The sequence below is a fragment of the Rousettus aegyptiacus genome, unplaced genomic scaffold (genome assembly GCF_014176215.1).
Source record: "Rousettus aegyptiacus isolate mRouAeg1 unplaced genomic scaffold, mRouAeg1.p scaffold_m13_p_2, whole genome shotgun sequence".
In the NCBI taxonomy this organism is placed as follows: Eukaryota; Metazoa; Chordata; class Mammalia; order Chiroptera; family Pteropodidae; genus Rousettus; species Rousettus aegyptiacus.
The window spans coordinates 49,429,908-49,452,213 of NW_023416295.1; the positions used below are offsets into that span (position 1 = coordinate 49,429,908).

The window sequence follows — 22,306 nt, forward strand, 5'->3', positions numbered from 1 at the left end:
TTTGTTGCAGGCATAAATTCATGTGCCTCTGCCCCCTGCAGCCAACTATGCCTGCTTTCCTCACTGAGGCCACAGCTTTACTCCTGTGCTTGTGCCTCGGGATGGAGTCTCTCACACGATTCTGTGACCTGCTTGAGAGGTACAGTATACCCTTTAAGTGTGCCCTGAAGGTGGAGCTTGCCATAGTTTGCGCAAAGCATCGTAAGCTCTAAACCACCTCCTGACAGAATGTGTGCTGTGTTCTCTGTGATTCAGCAGGTGTCTGTGGGGAGTACATGCTATCTGGGGTGATTTAATTGAGCCCTTCAGTTGTAATATAGTTTCTGTATATGGAACTAATATTATGTGTGCATGTGATCCAGCAGTCTTTATTCTCACATTTTCTCTTACCTGACAAGACAAGCTATGACAAAGGAAAGTTCCAAATTCTGCATTTACGAAGTAAAAATTCTTGATATTAGCATATGGCTTCATATTTCAGTTTCCTTATCTCATTTTTATTCTCCTAGCCAATAGTTAGTGATGAGTGTTGGAGTCTAGGTCTTCTGATTCCAGTTTCACTATTTTTACTATCATTATCTGATGCTTAAAGTTTTCTTTGTATGAAATATTTTAAGTGATTATTTGAGCAATTTAATCTTCATCTCATCCTAGATATTTTATTCGGCTGATTGATGAGTATGTGAAGGATTACACTAAGTACTTTGGGGAGTAAGGAAGGAAATTATGTAGTCAATTCACACACAAAAACTTACTTTTGGAGTATGTGTTTGAATTTTTCATTTCTCAATGAAGAGGAGTGAATGTTCTGATACTCATAAAAATGGCTGTACATCAGTTAAAATGAAAAGTTTAATGACAAAAAATTCCAAAATAAGAAAAAATAGAGTTCTAATTTAGTGGAAAATTTCTTTCATAAAATATATGCCAAATTCAGGAAATTTAGGGTGTTTACAAATTATGGAGATGTAGGCTTATTCCATCAGCATGTAATATTTTGTAATTATATCTTCGTGATGAAAGATTTTAATTATTGGTAATACTTACAAAAGGATTGGCATTTTCTATTTTTCTTCAGAGATTTATTATACATCTAATCCTTGTTGACATTGTGTAATTTAGTGTGTCCTCAGAGTCTTTCAGCAGAAGATTATACTGGGCTATAGACATTTTGAATACAAAGCACTCTTTCACCACACCAAGATTGTTGAACTGTGCGTTGGGGATTGTTGTAATCAGTATTACTATCTGATGGTGATTGATAAATATTAATTCTGAATAGTACCTTTTGTTGTTTCACAAATAATTCCACTAGTGGATTTTCCATGAGCTGACTTTGCTGATATAGAACTTTTCCATTATCTCCCAACTGGTTTCTGAGTACTAGTTGGGTAACTGAGTGTCAGTATATGTTGACTACAAAAAAGTTGCACATTTTTTCAACAAGAAGCTTAGAAGACTTGTTAACTTTTATAGATGAAAGCATTTTACTTGACTTACATGTTCAATAGCCATTAAAATAGTATTTATTAAGTATCTGGAATATCTAACATCTCTCCAGCATCCTTTAAAATAACCTTACATTTCAAATAGTTTTCTGACTCAGTCTGAGAGATACAAGGCAATTGCTTCAGTGATTATGTGCAAAAGAAGAAGAGAACTCTCCTTGCCTATACTCTAGGAAAGGTTGTAGTGCTGGTCAATTTATGTAAGGCCTGAGTTAAGGAGGACCTAGATTTGGAGTCATAAATGCCACCCTTTAATTAGGACATAAATTTCCCCTTCCTGACTGTTGTCTTTTTACTACTCTGCTAACACTAATCTTAATGGAATCAGGACATGAAAAAAAAAAAGTGGAAAAAGGATCTTTCATTTCAAAAGAGTGAGACTGAGACATACCGACCTTGGAGAGTTTAAGCATCACCTCCTCCTAAATTCCTTTCCATCCAACTCTAGGTGCTTAATCCTATCTGGCCATTATCATCGGGAATTATAAGGGCCCATGTACTTTGTCCTCTAGACTTGAAGTTCCTTGAGAGTAGAGCCTCCACCCGATTAGTCGACATATACTTATTGTCTGTGGCACACAGTGGCATCAGTAAATGTTAAGTGAATGACAATCCTGCCATCATCATCATCATCATCATCATCATCATCATCATTTTTGCTCTTCCTGTCCTTTGTTTTTCACCCACTTGCTCCTTTACAGGTGTACACTGTCGTAAAATCACACCTCTTTTTCTCTTTCCTACAGAGCACTTTTCAAGCACCCTTTCAGGCCACTTGTCTCAGTGGTCACTTCCTTTCTAGTGCTTCTCTGGCATCATCCTTCACCTTGGCCCTCACGCTTTCCAGCAGTGCAGCATTAAATGATACCCAACCTTTTGTTCCATTGCTCACAAGTGTTTATTGGTGATAGGCCCTCTTGGTGTGAGCAGTGAGCAGTGAGCAGATAACAGCCCTGAGACACATCTCCAGGAAAGAGAAACGGCCAGTAGAAGAGTAGAGTTAGGAGAGTGCTTGAGAGAAGAACTCCTCAGAGGAATCAAGAAGGCCCATGTTTGATGAGAAATGAAAAGTTTTTAAGGTTCTAAACAGTGTTTTGGTTGAGAATTCTTTCAAGAGGAAAATTGCCTATTAAAAAGGGCAGTATCAGGTTTTGAGTAAGTAAAATTTTTAAATGTCTCCTGCGAAATTGGGAAATAGTTCTTATTTTTACTGAACCAATGCACATTTATAACATAATCAATAAATTTAATTTCTGTAATTTCAAGGTACATATGAAACTCATAGTAAAGCTTTCATTTTGTAATATTGCTTTTAAGTCAAACGAATTGAGTGGTAATTGACATTCCATAAGCAGCACCTAGCCCGTACTTTTTTCAAAGAAGTGACTAAGAATATTGATTTTGGAACAAATAAGTCCAAGAGACCTAGCTGTGTGACTTTGGTTAAACTGTCTAATTTCTTTGTGCCTCATTTGAAAGTTGTGTGTTTGGGGGGCTGAGGAGGGGCAGGTATGAGGGTGATAACTAACGAACAGGGTTATGAGGCTTTAGGGAGATAAGTGAAATAATATTTGCCTGTGCATAGTGTGTGACACATATTCTCAATAAATGAGAGTGATTATTATGGCTATTGCAGTTCAGAAGAGGGGCAATGTGGAGCAGGCAAGAGAGGACAGGCCTGTGAGTTAACCTCTTACTGCATTGTTAAATAGCCCCTGTAAGTTATTGCCTCAGTTGAAAACACTTTGCGGCTTGTTGTGAACAACTAAATGCTATATATTGTAGAACTTTGAAAAACAAAGAGCATTAATAGTTGCGAAATTTACTTTAAATGTGTACTAGGTTAATAAATTCTGAGTTATTTCTCAGTAATAAAAATACCAGGAATAAGGCAAAGCTAATAAGATGTGAAAATAAGAAAAGAAAAAAATGTCAAAATAATCCTGCTGAAGATGTAAAGCTTCTTAGATTATCAAAATAATAAAACATTTTTAGCCCATGAAACTTTTGCAATGATTAATAATTTTATATTTTATCTTAATATGTAATATATCTTATATATGTGTCTTAATAACACATAACTCACATTCCAAATTTATCATTTTCTTAGAGAGGAATTATAAAATAAAACCTCACTCTTGAATTTCATTAATTTAGATTTTTTTGATAATAGTACTACAGCTAGTATAAAGATTATCTTTGAAGATTATCTTTGAAATAAGACTTCTTATTATCTATTTAGGAGGCTAAGTGAATTAATTGAATAAGATATTATGAGGATGTTTAAGTTAAAATGTACAGATACTTTGAGAACTCTAGAAGACACTGTTTACACATTCACTTATGCATTCATCCATTCATTCATTTATTTGGTCATTCAGTTAGGCAACTATAATATACCAGGTTCTGGAGACATAATAGTAAGTAAATTAGACATAGTCATTGCCTTTTGAGAGTTAGAATCTAGTCAAAAAGCAATTGGCGGGATTATAAATTGGATTTATTTAGTAATTAAAGTCTCTAATAAACACTAGGCAATGCTTTGTAGTTTTATTTTCTGAACACATTTAAAACTAATAAAGTTTCATTCACCAAGAATAGTTTATAAATTTTTTTTTCTTGGCAAAATCCAGCTCTCTTTTCCCCTAAGTAGCTCAGTATTAATGAAGTTTGTCTGTGGGTAGAAATGGAAGAACTTCTTGACTGTGATGCTTAGCAAACGTGTCTGGTTTATCAGTGTAAGTAAGGGATTAATGAAGAGCAAGGTAAATACTGGTCTGTCTTGGGAAAGTTCAGAAACACTGTGTGTGATCTAGTACCCACTGAAATCTAATGGAAGGCCCTGGGTTGTCCAATGAAATATCTACCATGCCTTGTATTTATTGCTGCAGTGGCGTTTTGTCCCATAATGGTAACAATCCACTCTGTTCCATTACTGTACATGTCTGGGAATAATGGAATATAATTTTGAGTGATATTCTGCTATTTTCACAGATGATCAACCTTTCTTAATAAGCGTAAGACGCAGTGTAATTTTTGGAATCTCCCTTAATCCTGAGGTGAAGAGCAACGACGCGATGGTTCCCATATCAGGGATACAGAATGGTTATGATGTTGAATTTGATGACTCAGAGGAATTCATCTATTGGGTTGAAAATCCAGTAAGTTTTCAATAACATTTAAAGTATATAACTTGTCCTCAAAGAGCCTGCACTGGTGCCTTCTTATAGGTAAACTTTTGCTGGGTGAATAAATGGAATGGTCCAGAAATAAAGAATTTACCACCAAGTTTTTTTTGTTCTTTTTTTTTTTTTTTTTTGACTCAGCGAGGGATATAAATGGGAGGCCGGCTTAGAGCAAAGATTGGAAATCTCTTTAGCTTTAGAATAATAAGTACATTTACTCTATTGCATATTTCTTATTCATTCAGCAAGTATTTATTAAGTGCTTGCTATTTGCCCTGCACTGCTTCCAAATATAGACTCTGTGCCTAGAAACAGCAGTCACAAAAGTTGTTCTTAAGAGGGTGTAAACTTGTATTAGACTAACATAAAAATGATCATAGCTCAATACAAAAAGCAGTAGTTCCCTAAGGGAATTCCAGGAAAGCATTCAATGTGGCTGCTGGGGCCTTTATCCAGAATCTTTGCCTCGAGGATACAAAGATCATTTCTCCAATTCCATTGCCATTCCCATTGGACCCCCTTCCTCATCTTTTAGGAAAGAAACCTGTGAGGGTGCAGAAGGATCAAAGGGAATACAAACGAAGAAGAGAGGGAAGATCTTCATGTTTGATACTTGTTACCACTATGAAAAATACACTTCTGGTCTCCTAATTTGAGCCTGTGACTTGGGTTATTTTTGTGACTTTGGCCTCTATCAGAGACATTCTGAATGCTAAGCATTGTGCATTCCTGTGACACTTAAAATTCTGTGTTTTCAAAGTGCTACTGGCATTAGCATCATACACAGCGAGGCCACCCAGTGGTGTCGAATCTTTGCCTTTTCTGCAAGTCTGAGGAGTGTTAAAGAAACATGGTGGCTGGCAGTAGCTGCAGTGAAGAAAGTGTTTTCACTTAGAAGCTGTGGCCTTGAAACAGCTCACTTCTCCTTTGTCTTTCTTCTCAGGGTAAAATTCACAGAGTGAAGACAGATGGAACCAACAGGACAGTGTTTGTTCCTCTATCTAATCTGGGCTCTTCCATGAGCCTGGCCTTAGATTGGATATCAAGAAACCTTTATTACACCAATTCCGGAACTCAGTCAATTGAGGTAATGATTCCATAGTACTATTTACACAAACGCTGGTTTCTGATTCATGTAAAATCTATTCTCAGGAAATGCTCTCATGGTTTTTGAAATTGTTTTAAGCAGAAGCAAAAGCAAAGAGATATTTATTAGTATTAGCTATCGAAGCTTTTGAAGTTTAAGAAGAAAAACTAACTTAAAAATAAATTATTGAAACTTTCTACTGCCTTATTTTGTTTCCTCCTAAGTTTCAATACTAACTTATTCCTATAAAAGGATTTTATATATTTTATAAAAATATATAAAAAGATACATAGAAAATTTTATAAGGAATTCAGCATACAGGGAAGAGCATAGTAGACAAAGAATTTTCACTATCTTTTCTCATCAAATCTTCAATGCTATTTTAGTCCTAAACCAAATATATAGTTTACCTCTGTTCTAAGATAGGAATCTTTCTGTGGCTCCATGCAGTTTTTCTAACTGTGAAACAGAAAGTAGAAACTTGATTCTAATTCCTTTGATATTCTCCTCTTTGTGATAACTGTTCTTTTTAGCTCCAATTTTCAGAAGAAATTCTAGATGGGGTGCAGGTATGAAATCACATGAAGTAATCAGAAGTAACGTGATTAGTATTGATTTTCTCCACTCTGGGACAAGGTTAAAACATGTAAAGTATTATTAATTCGTAATTTTGAAAGTGACAATTCCTGAAACAAAGAGAGGGTCTTGAGAGGGACAGTTAGGAGGGATAGCTATCCAGTAGAGTGACAATCCACTGCTCTGGGTCAGGCACTAGCTAGTAAGTTAGTTGCTCTTTGGGGTATTCAGAAAGATGTGGAAGGCACACAGCAGCCAACTGGCTAATTTAGAGTAGATTCACTAGGAGGAGTACACGTCAGACAGTGCTTTACAGTGTACAAGGTCTTTCACAAACATCATCTAATCTTAATCTTCACAACATTCCCAAGGGCAGGCAAGAGTAGTAACCATTCACCATGAGAAGGACATTTGCAATATACACAAATGCTAATGTATCCCCAGGATATATCAAATTAGGTAGAATCATCAACTCTTAACAAGAGGGGAAACTGGGAGGCCCTTTGTTTTAGATAAGAACCTGAAGCCCACAGAAGTGAAGAATTTGGCTTAAACTGTCAGCTTCACTGCCCGATTTCTATGTTCTAACTTTGCCTTGTTCATGAACCACAACTCCGGCAATCCGGCCTGGTTTAACCCCCTTCAACAGTGACAGAAGGTATTTTTCATAACCTCAACTAAAAATATCACTCTCCCATGAGAACATAGGTAATATTTATAGCCTAAGACCCTTAATACCAAACTCACATCTCTAGACTCCGCTTAGTACAAAGCTACCTTAATTCCAAATGATAATTAATATGCTTCTCTTCAATCTTTTTGTCTTTTGCTTTGTAAATGGGGGTCTTTCCTTTTAGAGTGATTGTTTTCCAAAAGCAGGAAAAAGAGGTAATGTGTCTCCTCCAGCAGGTAGAATAAAAAGGCACTAGCTGAAAAGTAACTGAGTGTGTGTGTGTGTGTGCGTGCGCGCATGCGCGCGCGTGTGCATGTGTATGTTCAAAGACCTGGCTTTGAGTCTGGCTTGCTTGCTCATTTATTTATTCATTCAATAAACACTAGTAAATGCTTTCTATGGATCAGTCCCATGGTTAGTCCTGGTCATCCAATGATGAACAAAAGGAAACTGAAGCAGAGAAAAATACTTTATTCGAGACCCTGAGTTATGAAGATGCATTTTGTGACTGAGGACAGTGATGTGTTTTTCTATTCATAGGCTGTTTGACCTTGGAGAAATTACTTAAGAGCCTTTTTTTCCTTATCTGGGGTTAAAAGCTCAGTGAGTAAAGTATTTCATGACACTCAGGTATCCTGTGAATACAGTGCCCTGTTTCCCTCATCATCAATATATTTAGAATATCCATAAAGAGAATAATGATCCAAAGACAAATTGCCTTTTTAGTGTTTTTATTGGTTTCTCCTTTGGTGATGTCAATTGTTATTCATCCAAGAGAATGTTAGATTGTTTAAGAAAACAAGAATAGCGTTCACTTACTGTTTACCTGTATAATATCCTTTCTACCATCAGAGTAATTCACATCTAATTCCAACCTGAAAATAAGAGAACAATATTAGAAATTGTTTTCCACTAGGGGTAGCTGTGTGCCCATTCACTAAAGGCAATTTTGTAGCTGAAAAGTGAAGCCTACAGAATCTCTGTATGTGTGTGAGAGAGAGCTCGATATATTCCAAAAAACAAGAAAGGAACTTTCCTTTGAACTAAAGAGTTCTTTAGGCCTAAGAAAGGGAGAGAAATTATAGTAGAAAGAGTCAAGTTGAAAAGAGAAAAATTATCTTAGTTCAAGTAGAAGAGAAAGTAAAATACCAGACAGGAGAGGTAAAAATTTAGAGAGAAGGGCAAAGAGGGAAAAAGGTGTGCCTTGGTGTGTGTGTGTGTGGGGAGGTGCGGGGTGACATATAGAGACACAGAGGGCAGAGAAACAAACACTGACACACAAATAACTTTGCACTGAAAAACAATTTTACAGACAAACCTTAATGCAAATCAACAGGCATTTTCTAATTTCTTACTAGTCGTTTCTCCTCTTAGACTATCTCAGGTGCATTTTAAAAGAGCCTTGTTCCTATAAGAAACTGAATCTAATCTAGTAACTCGTATTTTTCTGACATGTCAGGGTCCTGTTAACCCTGTGATTATGACAATATTAGCAATAACAATTCCAAGGAGATAACATTGGGAAAGCCTTTTTTTTCCTAGGCTTCTTTTTCATTATCTGTTATATGGGCATAATAATGGTATCTATGTTACAGGATTATCTTGAGGGGTAAATCCAATAATCTTTATTATAATGTCTGGTACATAATAAGTGCCCAATAAATGAAGAAAAATTAGGAAATATTTATTAAACACAAGTTTTGCCAGATTCTGTGGTAAGTGCTTTACATGTATTATCTCATAGTCCTATAAGCTCTAAGCAGAAGGTGCCATTATCATCCACATTTTAATGATAAAGACACCAAGTTCAGAGGGGTGAATTTATTTAGTAAGATCTGGCATGACACGGATTTGAACTATTGTGTTTTAACTCACTTAGGCTGTTGGAACAAATTTACTTTGAATACTATTTGATCAACTGTGTTTGCAGTGATGGGCCACTGGGTGCTATATCCAGTCACTGGGGCGCAGGAGAGCTTTGGGATTTCCATTTGTCTTCTAAAGTTTTCTTTTATCTTTTTCTGAAGCCATTTATTTGAAAGGCATTTATAGTTTCTCTCTGGCAGTGATTCTTTATGTTCACCCATTTGAGTCTTTCTTTTATTTATATGCATCTCCTTTCTTGAAATTTTAGGTGAATTGGAAATAAAAACTTAAGACACGATTTTGCTTTTCTTTCATTTTCTATTGAGCTTATTTCCTCATAGCCCTGAAAAGCAATTAAGAGTTAGCGGAGCTTCACACCGTCTCTCCCATTCATTCTCCCTTAATCATGCTTTGGAATTAGTTGTGTGTGTTAAGTTCTTCATCTCAGCTTTCTTTGCTTTCCCCTTATGAAACTTAGTTCTAATAAGTGATTTTATGTTATAGGTTTTAACACTCCGGGGAGATGTCAGATATGCAAAAACACTTATTACCAATGATGGGACAACTCTTGGAGTTGGTTTTCCAGTTGGCATAACTATTGATCCTGCTAACGGGTGAGTGTTTTATAAAGCACCTTTCTTGTAAATGTCATGGTTTGATAAATTGGAAGATTTCAAACTTAGGACATTTTCTGATTTCATAACCAACATTTTAAAAATATAGATCTCAGGAAAAGAAAGCTCGATGTTATATTTAATGTGAAGAATATAATATATGCTTTATTCTGTGTTCTTCAAATTAATAACATTGGACTGGAAATTCTGAACAAGCAAGAATTTCAGGAATTTTTAAAACAGAATTATGAGAATGGGCAATACCTTTGACTTTGAATGTGTGAGGGAAGCTTTAGGGGAGTAGATAACATTTGAAATAGACCTTGAAGGATAAGGAGGTTTCCAGTAGGTGGAGAATGGATTGCAACTGGTAGTGATACTTGAAGTCAAGTGAGCATTGAAGGTGCAGAAGCATGGTGGTATTTAGCATAATTGTGTAGAGGGCTGGAACTAGAGGCTTAGAGTAGGGGGCAGTTAACTAGATGGGAAACACAGTAGCTTAAAGGCGTTTGGGGACAAATCATGGACATATTTTACTGTCATGCTTTTATTTTTATTCTTTTTATTTTATTTTATTCTTTTGAGAAATAAGGAGCCAGCAGGGAATTTGGAGGAGGAGAGTGATAGAACTAAATCTGTATTTCGGAAAGATTGGTCAGGATTGGAATGGAAGAAACTGGGGCAGGGAGAACAAATAGACATAGACTAGAATCCTCTGTTCTGATCAGTTATTCATTTTGTTGATCTTATTCTGTATTATAAATTAGAAAAATAACTTGTATAATATGAACATTGATATTTTAAAAAGAGATAGTCATCTCATTTCAAATGGATTTTGACTTTCTGTTTGAAAGTAAGCAGATTCTCAGTCCTGGAAGGGAACAGAAGAACTAGTTTGTATTAGTTCTCAGCTTCAAATAAAAATGATGCACAAATGATACCCAATTCTTAAAAGGGTACTAAAAGCACAAATGCTAGTCTATGCTTGCTTACTTGTCCTGGTTTTCAGTTATTCTTTCTAGAAGAAGGACCACCTTAGATTTCCTGTCCCACTTTTGAAACTCGAATTCATTCATTATTCTTTCTTCATTCACTAAACAGTTACTTATTGTGCTCCTATTATTGGGTGGTCTGTTAGTTAGGATTGGTTAACTATTGAAACAAACTCCAAAATGTATAATGGCTCAAAGGAAGTTTATTTGTCTTTCATTTTGGCAGTGGAACTTGGAGAAAGGATGAGAGGAAGTTCTACATAATTGTTCAGGGACCCAGGCTGATAGGGTCTTCAGTAGGAGATTTTCAGAGTCACTCTGGGTGTTGATATCTTTTGAACTGGAAAGGAAAAGGCATTCAGGAATGTGCCCTACAGTTTTTATGGGCCAGGCCTACAAATAGTTTATATCACTCTGCTCACACTCCTTAAGCTAGAATTTAGTCATATGGCCATGCTAATTGCAAGGAAGGCAGGACAGTAGTTCAACTTTTTACAAAAAAAGAAGAGAAAGATATCAGCATGTTAATGGGATTCTACTCTCAGAAAAACATTACCCATTCTTTCTCTTATTTTTTGCATTAAATTTCAAAACTCTTCCTTTTTCATCACAGAAATCAGAATAGGTAAGAAAGTATCTGATCTTGCGGTAGATTATGATTTGGAGAATTATAAATAAGAAGCCTGAGAGGTCAGCAGTGAGGTACCTGACAACATTTTCATTAACTTCGTCTTTCCCAGGGTATTGGGCAGTATATAATTCTTCAAAAGGGATTGTCTAGTGATGTAGGCGTCTTCTTAGTCATAAGCTTTCCACCTGTCTGACCAAGCTCAAGGATCATCCACCAATGGAAGATGCTAATTTCCTGGTTCAGATACCATTTAAAATGGCTTCTACCCCAATAATAACCAGGAAATATACAGACATTGGAAGAACACTGGTTAAGCACTCCTCCCATTGTATTTAACAAGGTATCAATGTGTCAGGTTTCCTCCATTGAATTGTGTGCATCTTGACAAATACACTTTTTGACACCATGTTTTATTACACGCTGGCATTTTTCATGGTTGTAGGAAACTGTACTGGTCGGACCATGGAACTGATGGTGGGGTTCCTGCCAAGATTGCAAGTGCTAACATGGATGGCACATCGCCAAGGACGCTCTTCACTGGGAACCTTGAACACCTGGAGTTTCTCACCCTTGATATTGAGGAGCAGAAGCTCTACTGGGCAGTCACCAGCCGGGGAGTGGTATGAACATCCTTATAGTCTGCTGCTCTTCATGCTGCATTTGCCTGGCTGACACTACTATTCTGAGTTGTCTGGCAGTGGTTCCTGAACAATCTCCCTTGGTGACCAGTGTTTTATTGCCCCTTCTCCCGACAACTTCTTTCTCTTGAGCAAATCTTGCTCTAGTTGAAGTCCAGTTCTTTACAGTATGTGCGTAGTTTTTTATAGAAAAATATTTATTAATTTTTCCTTTAAGATAAAGTAATTCCATTTATTATTTCTCATTTGTCCTTGAAGAGCCATTTCCTTCATGTTTTAGTGATAGCAACACTTTTCTTTGATGTTGTCTAGGCTCTCCAATAATAGAGACTTTGGAAAAAAATACATAGCAAACTTCTGTACTCAGCCTTCTCTCATAGCTACATATTATTCTCTAATATAACAAAGTTGCACATGTATGAAGACTTCCTATACTGGTAATTTTAAACTCCAAGGTTGAGTTCATTACATTCTGCAATAAGAAGCAGAAACTATATAATTTCATTTATTTGTAGAAATAATATTTGATTTTCATTGCTGTGCTTAAGCAGCTGAACTGGAACTAGGCCGATAGAAGGTGCTCAATGATAATTATTGATCAATTTAAATATTGCTTTGAGGATGGAATTGAATGTATGTTAGTCTCTTTTTGACTTTTTAAATAGTAGTGCTTTTAAATCTATCTTTGACATTAGTACCCTCCATTATATTGTGTAGTAGTTTTGGTTTTCAGTTCATTATTAGTTTGACAAGTACTACTTTCACTCTTAAAATGTACTTCTAATAGTGATAAACTTTGGGAATTAAAAGGAAGTAGTGATAAATGTGAAAGCACTTTACAAATTTTGATGCATGTGTGCAATGTTGAGGAAGCTCTTATCACATGGCGTGATTTCTCCATACAACTTAGCACAGCCCACACAGTACTCACCGTCTTCCTCTCTTCCTATTTCTATTTCCGCTCTGCCCTCCTGAATCTGTGAGCTTGTTAGCAGTGTGACTCTTCATCCTTTCTCTTAGGCTAGATCTCTTATATTTCTCCTTCACTTTAATAACCACATCCTTATTTAATCATCACAAACCCCTGGTAATTTGTCCTCTGCCTCTTTCCTCAGGTCCACCCTTTTTCTGCCACCTCCACCATTCTGAGCCACTTCTCTCTAGCCTTCGCTAGACCATAGCCCTCATCACTGGACCTGCTTTCATGATGGAGACATGTCGTCTTCATAAAACCACAGCAAATAGTTACATCACTGCTCAGCCTAGAACCCTGGCCTCTGCTGAGCTTGATCAGCTAATCTGGTCTAGATTGCTCTTTCAGCAACTCCCTACAAGGTTATTTATCCTATGTTCTCCAGAGGTCTCCAATTTTTTTGGCACCGGGGACTGGAGCTCTTATGAGAATTTAATGCCTGATGATCTGAGATAGTGTTGCCAACACTGGGGAGCAGCTGCAAATACAGGTGAAGCTTCCCTTGCTCACCTACCACTCACCTCCCGCCGTGTAGCTTAATTCCTAACAGGCCATAGACCGGTACTGGTTCATGGCCAGAGGTTGGAGACCCCTGCTCTAGGCTTCTGGAACTTCTACTATTTCAAGGGCACAACCTGCTCTTATAACTGCTGAGTGCCCTTGTCCAGTAAGGCAGTGAGCCAGACCTCATTTGTCTCTCTTGCCAGTGCTCAGCTCAGATTGGCACAGAGGAAGCACTTGAGACTACTTTTTGGAATGAAATCCAATCAGCTATGTCTGCAGTTGGTTTTTCTTCCAGAAGCCAACAACTTGTCATTTCCCACTGTGAACTTCATTCTTCTGTATTCTTTTCCAGTTTACCAAGCCATTTTGACTAAGGCTTATTACCTGTTCTGCTATAACGGCACTAATCTTTGCCCCATCCAGTCTTCCTGTCTTCTGTAATTGTGTGGAGCACATTTCCCATCCTCATTGCAGAAATTGTTGGTGAAGATGTTAAATGCGGGGTCAGCAAATTCCTGTGTTAGGCATTTAAATGTGTGTCCCTGACCAGAATATCACACACAGGGATGAAAGAGGTTTAGGCCCCTTTTCTTCACAATGCCACCTGAGAAAAGTTGATTGACTTACTTAAACTCCAACTTCATTATGAATGAAATGGGCACAGTGATGTTTGCCTGACCTACTGCTCCATGCAGTTGTGACTATCAAATCAGAAAACAGATATGAAAAATCTCTGTAAAGGATAGAGTGTTGTATGACTGTGAGGTATTATTAAGAGAGAAGGTCAGTTTAAAATGTTTCTCTCATTTCACCATGAATCAGTCAATAACGAAAATTCTGATTTTTTAGATTGAAAGAGGAAATGTGGATGGTACAGATCGAATGGTCCTGGTAAATGATCTTTCCCACCCATGGGGAATTGCTGTATATGGTTCATTCCTTTATTATTCTGATGAACAATATGAGGTCATTGAAAGAGTAGACAAGGCCACTGGGTCCAACAAAGTCGTTGTGCGAGATAATACTCCAAATCTGAGGGGCCTTCGAGTTTATCATAGACGCAGTAAGTATTTGTCACTAAAACATACACATGTTGGGTGTACAATTTATGTTCACATCTATGCACTTACCTGTATAAACACATGCCTATACACAGACCCATGTACTAACACATGCATGCAAATTGAAATTACCCAAAATATTTAAAGTGACAGCATGTCTTAAATATAGCTAAATGTCAAAGAATAATCTGGCATCTGCAAGCCAGATTGACTTCAGAGTAAGTTTATTCCATTCTTTCCCCATCACTTTAAACTCCTTTATTTGTTTTTGCTTCTTAGCACTCGCTGACATGTTATCTATCTGTTTATTGCCTGGGTTTCTCATTAGAATGTAACCTCCATAAAGACAGTCACTTTGCTTGTTTTGCTTCTTGTTCTCCACCCAGTAACAAGAATAGTTCTGACACATCGAAGTGCTCAGTAAATAGTGGTTAGATGACTGCTAGGAAAGTGTTAACAGGATAACATTTTTAATCTTAAAAGGAATAGTCTTAGAAGTTGCCTATTTCAACATATTTTTTCAGAAATAATCTGAATTTTGATTTGACCCTTTAAATTGGCATTATGATCTAGAGTTTTTTTTTTCCTATAGTTTGCTGTCCTACAATCTAGGTTACCACTTGGTATTTATTTTAATTGCATGTGAAAAATGCCAGTTAAATATTCTTATTTAATAAACTTTATAACAAATACCTATCACATTACTGATCATATAATTAAACTGATAAAAAGTTAAATGCCAGTATATAGGCTAAGAAGGCAAAAAAAAAAAATTAGAATCTGTATACTGACCTTTCTAATTATATATTTGTGGAAGGAATACAATTAATGCCTCATTCTCTGTTATAAAATGGTTGTGGTCCTGTTTTCGTATCTTTAGGTGTTAGTTGTATAAGCTCTAGTCTCTTTAATATTATTTTTAGGTCATTAACCCAGATACTGTATTTTGTTATTAATTTTTATAATGAATTATTTGGTGATTCAGTTTTAACAGTGTGAAATGGAGAGGCAGGTAGGTAGGGCCAAAAGTAACGCTGATTTTGATTTCATTTAGACTCTGCCGAATCCTCAAATGGTTGTAGCAACAATGTGAATGCCTGTCAGCAGATTTGCCTGCCTGTACCAGGAGGACTGTTCTCGTGCGCCTGTGCCACTGGATTTAAACTCAATCCTGATCATCAGACCTGCTCTCCATATAGCTCTTTTATTGTTGTTTCGATGCTGTCTGCAATCAGAGGCTTTAGCTTGGAATTGTCAGATCATTCAGAAGCTATGGTGCCAGTGGCAGGCCAAGGTATGCCAACTGCAATATAAGTGGTATTCGACTACATCTGGTGCCACGTTGAAATCCTTGGTGCCAGAAAGCATTTCTTCTTGTTTGGATTCAGTGCATAATGAAGCTTGTCTTTCCCTTTAAATTGGCTCAACCTTGAGTGGTTCTCAAACTTTAATGTGTAACAGAATTAGAGGGCTTCTTAAAACACAGACCTGGACCCCACTCCCAGATTTTCTGATTTAATAGTCTGGGGTAGGGCTAGAGAATCTGCATTTGTAACAAGTTCCCAGGGCATGCAGATGTTGCTGGTCCCTGGACAACACTGAGAATGACAGACCTAAAGCAAAATAGAAGAATGTAGCACGAGATTGCAAGAAACATTACAGAGTTGATGTTTGGAAGAACCGAACCTTATATTCTAACTGTTAATGGAGATTTAGGGCAGAAATATATTACTTTTTTTTAAAATTAATTAATTAATTGATTTTTTATGATGACATTGGATAATGAAATCCAATAAGTGTCAGCTGAGAAGTATATTAGTTTTTAAAATAGTAATGACATAATACATAATCTGGTTTATTAATATATAATTGATGAGTCAAAATAAACGAGTTGACAGTATTAGTCTCTCCTTAATAACTACATTTTTGCAGCACTTTATGCTTGCATGTTGTGAATATATAAAGTGATCACTTGCTTCCTACATGAGCCAAGAGGTTTCTAGGCGTATGTTACCACAAGAGTTTTTAGTAGCCTCACAAGGAGTATGCCATAGGCTAATGATAGAAGTAGAAGGTAGCAGGGGAAGAAAAGAGGATGAAGGGAATGAAGTGGTTGGAGAAATGGTCAGAAGAGACAGGAAAACCTATGGTGGAAGGAGTCAGTGTTCCAACAACACACATGCTCTTGCTTCGTGACCATATGCACGTGTGCTCATGACTCATTGTTATTTTCCCATATCTAAGAAGGTATGCATCTAAGTTACCATTTTGTAAATTATTATAAAATCAATAATTTTTCCTCCCAGCTTTCCATTTTGAAAAATTTCAAATGCAGAAAAGTTGAAAAGTACAGGAAACATTCTTACGTTTTTGCTTAGGTTCAACAATTGTTAACATTTTACTACATTTGAGCTCTTAATTTCTGTGTGTGTGTTTTTTTGTGTGTTATGTGTGTATACCTACATACATATTTTTAATGAACTTTTTGAAAGTATATTGCAGATATCATAATATTTCCCCCCTACATACTTTATAATGCAGCTCCTAAGGGCACTGTCGCTTAATATTCATATTTGTATTTCTCCACTTAGCCTCAGAATGTTTTTTTATAGCTGTTGTTTTGTTTCATTAAAGATATAATCAAGATTCATGCATTGTATTTGGTTAAGGTGGTGTCAGTGAAATCCCTGCCTTTTAAAAGCATGTTTACTCTCTGACACTCTATGAATATCTTGTTCCCCAAGTGCCTTTTACCCATTGGTTTTAGCAGCCATCGATGATGGTCCTTGACTGAAAGGATTATTTAATTAGGATTGTAAAATGCTGGTTTTCTTGTTCTATCATCTCTTCTACATTTATTAGATAATATTCTTCTAAGAGAGCTGTCCTTTTTACCCAATTAATCACCCAGTTATTATCACTGTGGACTCAAGATTTTACTTTTTTAACTCAATATGTTATAAATCATTTAACGTATTTACTCTTCTGACGCTCCAGTTATCCATTTTGGCCAGGGAGTTCTTCGTGAAGTGGCTGCATGTGTCTTTTGACATGATTCCGTTTGTGTTTGAGTGTTTCCTTGCTTCTGGGTATAGTAAGATGTTCCAGGATCACCACATACTTTCCCACTCCAAAACTATAATCTGCCATTTCTCTCAGGAGCCAGTGCTCCTTACTGTAGGAAATGTGAGAGAAACCAAGAACTGGGTGGTGGGCGTGCTTGTTGCAACTGGAAAACAAATGGTTTTATTTTGTAATGGGGGCATAGTCAAAGCAGAGGTTTGGGAATGAGGGTTTGAGAGGAAGGGCAGGTATTTAAAAGTTCTAGTTCCAGCTAGCGCCTTATTTAATGATCTTTTCTTAAATGTTCCAGGACGAAATGCACTGCATGTGGATGTTGATGTATCTTCTGGCTTTATTTATTGGTGTGATTTTAGCATCTCTGAGAAATCTTATAATGCAATCCGTAGAATCAAACCAGATGGGTCTGGTTTTACAAACATCATTACACAAGGGATCGGAGAAAATGGAGTGCGGGGTATTGCAGTGGATTGGGTAGCAGGTGGGTAAGCGGTACAGTGATTTTATTGAAAAGCATTTTTGTTTTTATGTCTCTATCTTTTTATTTTATGTTGGAAAGTTTAGTCTAATATTATATATGCTACAGATTTGTTTTTTTTCTGATATTAAAGTATAATGAAAACCATGAAATGGCAATTATTTATTTTAAAGCTGAGCAATTTTAGTCGCCAAATTTTTAATTCCTTCCTCTTGTTAATGTATAAAAATTATTTTGATCATTAGGCACTTTCTTTATTGTAGTTCTATTGAAATGCCTGACTCAATATTATATTAAATTACTTGTATTGATCCGTGTACTTAATTTTGAATTACCACTAATTTTTAATGATACACTGAGAAACAAAAGTATTAAATGTATTATAATTTTTAGAATATTGTACAATTCTATAAAATAGGTATCATTGTGTTATCAAGCTTGGTAAGTAGACATCACATAGAAATATTAATTAAAATATATTGTAAAAATTTAGGTACTATAATAAGAGTTGATCGTAAATAGTAAATGTGGTAGTATGGTTTAGATGAAGGTTTAATTTGATTTCTAAATCCCATTCCTCATTAGAAATTTACTACATTATTTCTGAGGGTATAGATAAAGCATTGGTCAAAAGTTTGTGGCCTAAGGGCCAAATGCACACTGCCTATTTTAAGTTTTACTGGAACATAGCCATGCCCATTTGTTTATGTATCATCTGTGGCTGCTTTCATGTTACAATGGCAGAATTGAGTACTTGTGAAAGAAAACATATGCTCTGCAAAGCCATGAGTAGTGACTATGTGGCCCTTATAGAGAAAGTTTGCCAACCTTGTACTAAAGGATTGGAATATACATATAGTACAATTAGAGGTAGATAATGAAAAGAGTAGGTCAGTAATATCGCATACTGGCCTGATGACTCTAGAGCAATTTTGAGCCAGATATAGGAATAAAGTAGGTATGCCTTCATGGCTAGTTTAACAATAGATTTTCAACTGCATGGAATCCATTTGGGATTCCTCTTTATTCATTATATTGTCTTTTCACTATGGACTTTTTATTCTATCATTTACATTGTTTTGTAATGCTCAAATGAACTTTTTGTTTTGGTGGCTTTAGAAGGTCCCTGGGATGAAAACATCGATACTGGTTAGAAAGACTAGGAGAAAGGCCTCATGTTAATGCTAAGCACAAAGAGCATTTGGTAACATTGATCAACAGATCCTGCTGGCTCTCGCTCTTTGCTCTTTTCATCATTATGCTATGATAATGTATATTTATAGTCTCTGAAGAGTCAGGTGTTCAACATTCAAGTAAAAGAGGAAGGATATTCTGGTAAATACATCTTTTAGTAGAAAGTAGGTTTTGACATTTGCTATGAATTCTAATAATGTGCTTTAGAAGCAGAAGATAGGCACATTTTCTTTAAATGTGAAGAAACAATCTCTTGATATTCTAAGAGTAAATATTTCTTTTTCTAAGTCTAAACTGAGACATTTATCATCATCGAAAAGTCAATATGTAATGAGCCAAAACTCAACCTTACATATTTGTTCTGAATTTGAAGAGATATTCTCTTTTTTCTTCTTGGTTTTCCATTCATCAGCATTCTCTTTCTTTTTCCTGCAGAAAATCTTTATTTCATCAATGCTTTTCAGTCTGAAACACTGATAGAAGTTCTAAGGATCAATACCACCTACCGCCGTGTTCTACTTAGAGTCATAGCAGATATGCCCAGGGATATTGTTGTAGACCCCAAGAACAGATACCTCTTCTGGTCTGACTATGGGCAAACCCCAAAGATCGAACGTTCTTTTCTTGACTGTACCAATCGAACTGTGCTTGTGTCAGAGGGTGTCGTCACACCACGGGGCTTGGCATTGGACCATAGCAATGGCTACGTTTATTGGGTTGATGACACTTTGGATGTAATTTCAAGGATCAATATCGAGGGGAAGGAATTGAGAGTGATTCGTTATGGCAGTCGTTACCCAACTCCTTATGCCATCACTGTTTTTGGAAATTCTATCATATGGGTAGACAGAAATTTAAAAAAAATCTTCCAAGCTAGCAAGGAACCAGAGAACACAGAGCCACCAGCAGTGATAAGGGACAATATCAGCTGGCTAAGAGATGTGACCATCTTTGATCAGCATGTCCAGCCCCGGTCACCAGCAGAGGTCAACAACAACCCTTGCTTAGGAAATAATGGTGGATGCTCCCATCTCTGCTTTGCTCTGCCTGGATTGCACACACCCAAATGTAGCTGTGTTTTTGGGACCCTGGATCATGATGGCAAGAGCTGTGCCATTCCAAAAGAAAATTACCTCATCTTTGCCTCGGAGAGTTCCTTGAGAAGCTTACACTTGGATCCTGAAGATCATAGCACACCTTTCCAAGCAATAAGTGTGGGAAGACACGTCATGACCCTAGATTATGACGGCATAAATAACAGGATTTACTTCACACAAAATTTAGAAGCTGGGCATGGCCAGATTTCTTATGTCAGCCTGAATGCAAGGATCAGTTCTCCCACTATAATTGTTACAGGTAAGTGCACTCCAAGTACAGCTTATCTTGGAAGAAAGTAGACATAATGGGATCAACATACATAGATGACCTAGTGATTCTAAAATGCATATCGAGACTTTAATGTTTTCGTGTATGTGTGTTTGTTGCTGTCTGTCCAGATATAGGGACTACTGATGGCATTGCTTTTGACTGGATCAACAGAAGAATTTATTATAGTGACTACACGAACCAGACGATTAACTCCATGGCTGAGGATGGGTCTCTGCGCACTGTGATAGCCCGCGTTACAGAGCCAAGAGCGATTGTGCTAGACCCTTGTGGAGGGTATGCCATCCTCTTCTTTATCATATTTCTGTGTGCTTGTTACTGGAGGGAGAGAGGCATAAAATTTTTTAAGTTCATAGAGGGCCACCATATTAGAGCTTGAACATTGTAGCTACAGATTCAAAGTAGAAAGAGCATGAGTGACCTTACCTGGGAAGGAGCGCATGTGATGCTAGAAAGGTTGGTGGCATACTAGGCAATCAATGCTCTGACTCAGTAAATTCCTTTTGGGCAGGTTTTGTAGGTGGGAATGGAATAGGGTTACGTTTACTCTGTTAATGTCAGTTTGCAGTTAAAGAATGCTGCCATTCTTTTTTAAGTAAAAAAGATCACAAAGTTCCTTGTGGTTAATTAATTATAACTCCTTTTGAATGACTACTAGGTACATCTACTGGAGTTCCTGGGGTACTAATGCCAAAATCGAGAGAGCAACACTGGGAGGAAATTTTCGGAAACCCATTGTGAACAGCAGCCTGGTCTGGCCCAGTGGGCTCACTGTGGACCATGAGGAAGATCTTCTGTATTGGACAGATGCTAGTCTGTATGTGTCTTTGGTTATGGTTATTCTTGTGGATGTTGATAAGAGGAGTTTTCCTCCCACTTCCAAAAAAAGAGAGAGTTGCATGATGGGATAAAATATAATATGCCAAAAAGATGTGGCCAAAATGTAGAATCACAGTTATAGGAAATATATTCTAGCTTAGTGAAATGCGCCTGTGAAAATTGATCTATGCCATGAAATTGAATGCAATTATAAACTGAAAGGCATTGCTAGAGAATTCATTTCAGCCATAATTACAGATGTAATCACTCAATTATAACCTATAGGCCCCATGAAACTACCATAAAATATGAATGATTTTTAAATACACATTAAGTTTTCTCTGGGCTTTAGCATTTGGTGTCTTCTCAAATAGATTCTTCTCAAGCCAGCTTCTTCTTAGCCAATTTCATAATGTTTTCCTTAAGAAACTTTTGTCAACTCTAATTTTATATATAACTTCTCCAAGAACACCTTGAAATTATTCACATTCCCATCATCCTGATGGAATAGTTGAAGAAATGAGATGATTTGTTTTTTTATGGTTACTGTCTATGTCAAGAATCTTAATTTTTCTTGCTAATTTTCTTATGTTTTTGGTCTTGCGACTCTGAGAACCTAACAACCTGATCATTATTTCATTTGAAAGAAAGCAGTGATATTTTGTGTCTAAATTTGGATTATTCTGGGTACTCAGTAAATGAGAAATTTAAAAAGTCGTTAAGGGAGTGGGAAGGGAAAAATAATTAACATTTTATTGTGTGACTTTTACGTGCTAAAAACTGAGTTCCATGCATTACATGTGTTATTTCATAATATTCTCCTGTTACTGATATCAGCATGGTCCTTTTTACAGGATTACTTGTAGGTTATATTAATATTTAGAAATCAGTGATTTATTTAGGCTATTGTTTGATAAGCAAATTAAGACCTCCCATCACCAGAAGAAACATTTTTAGTTGTCACATGCTTCACTTGAAAACAAAGTCAAGGGCTTGTGTAAAGCAGTGGTTAGGCCCAGGCATTGGGCTGCCAATTGATG

At 36.6% G+C, this 22,306-nt stretch overlaps 1 protein-coding gene across 2 annotated transcripts in view; it reads left to right on the top strand.

Annotated features, from left to right (window-relative positions):
• The window catches only part of LRP2 (LDL receptor related protein 2), a 182,468-nt gene that overhangs the window by 99,305 nt on the left and 60,857 nt on the right, over window positions 1-22,306 (top strand). For both annotated transcript variants that reach the window (XM_036236602.1, XM_036236603.1), the window contains 11 exons: window positions 11-139; window positions 4,503-4,669; window positions 5,637-5,780; window positions 9,400-9,509; window positions 11,575-11,752; window positions 14,097-14,310; window positions 15,363-15,602; window positions 17,682-17,870; window positions 19,497-20,417; window positions 20,558-20,723; window positions 21,106-21,264. In XM_036236602.1, coding sequence (XP_036092495.1) covers window positions 11-139; window positions 4,503-4,669; window positions 5,637-5,780; window positions 9,400-9,509; window positions 11,575-11,752; window positions 14,097-14,310; window positions 15,363-15,602; window positions 17,682-17,870; window positions 19,497-20,417; window positions 20,558-20,723; window positions 21,106-21,264 — 2,617 coding nt within the window. The remainder of the gene's footprint in view (window positions 1-10; window positions 140-4,502; window positions 4,670-5,636; window positions 5,781-9,399; window positions 9,510-11,574; window positions 11,753-14,096; window positions 14,311-15,362; window positions 15,603-17,681; window positions 17,871-19,496; window positions 20,418-20,557; window positions 20,724-21,105; window positions 21,265-22,306) is intronic.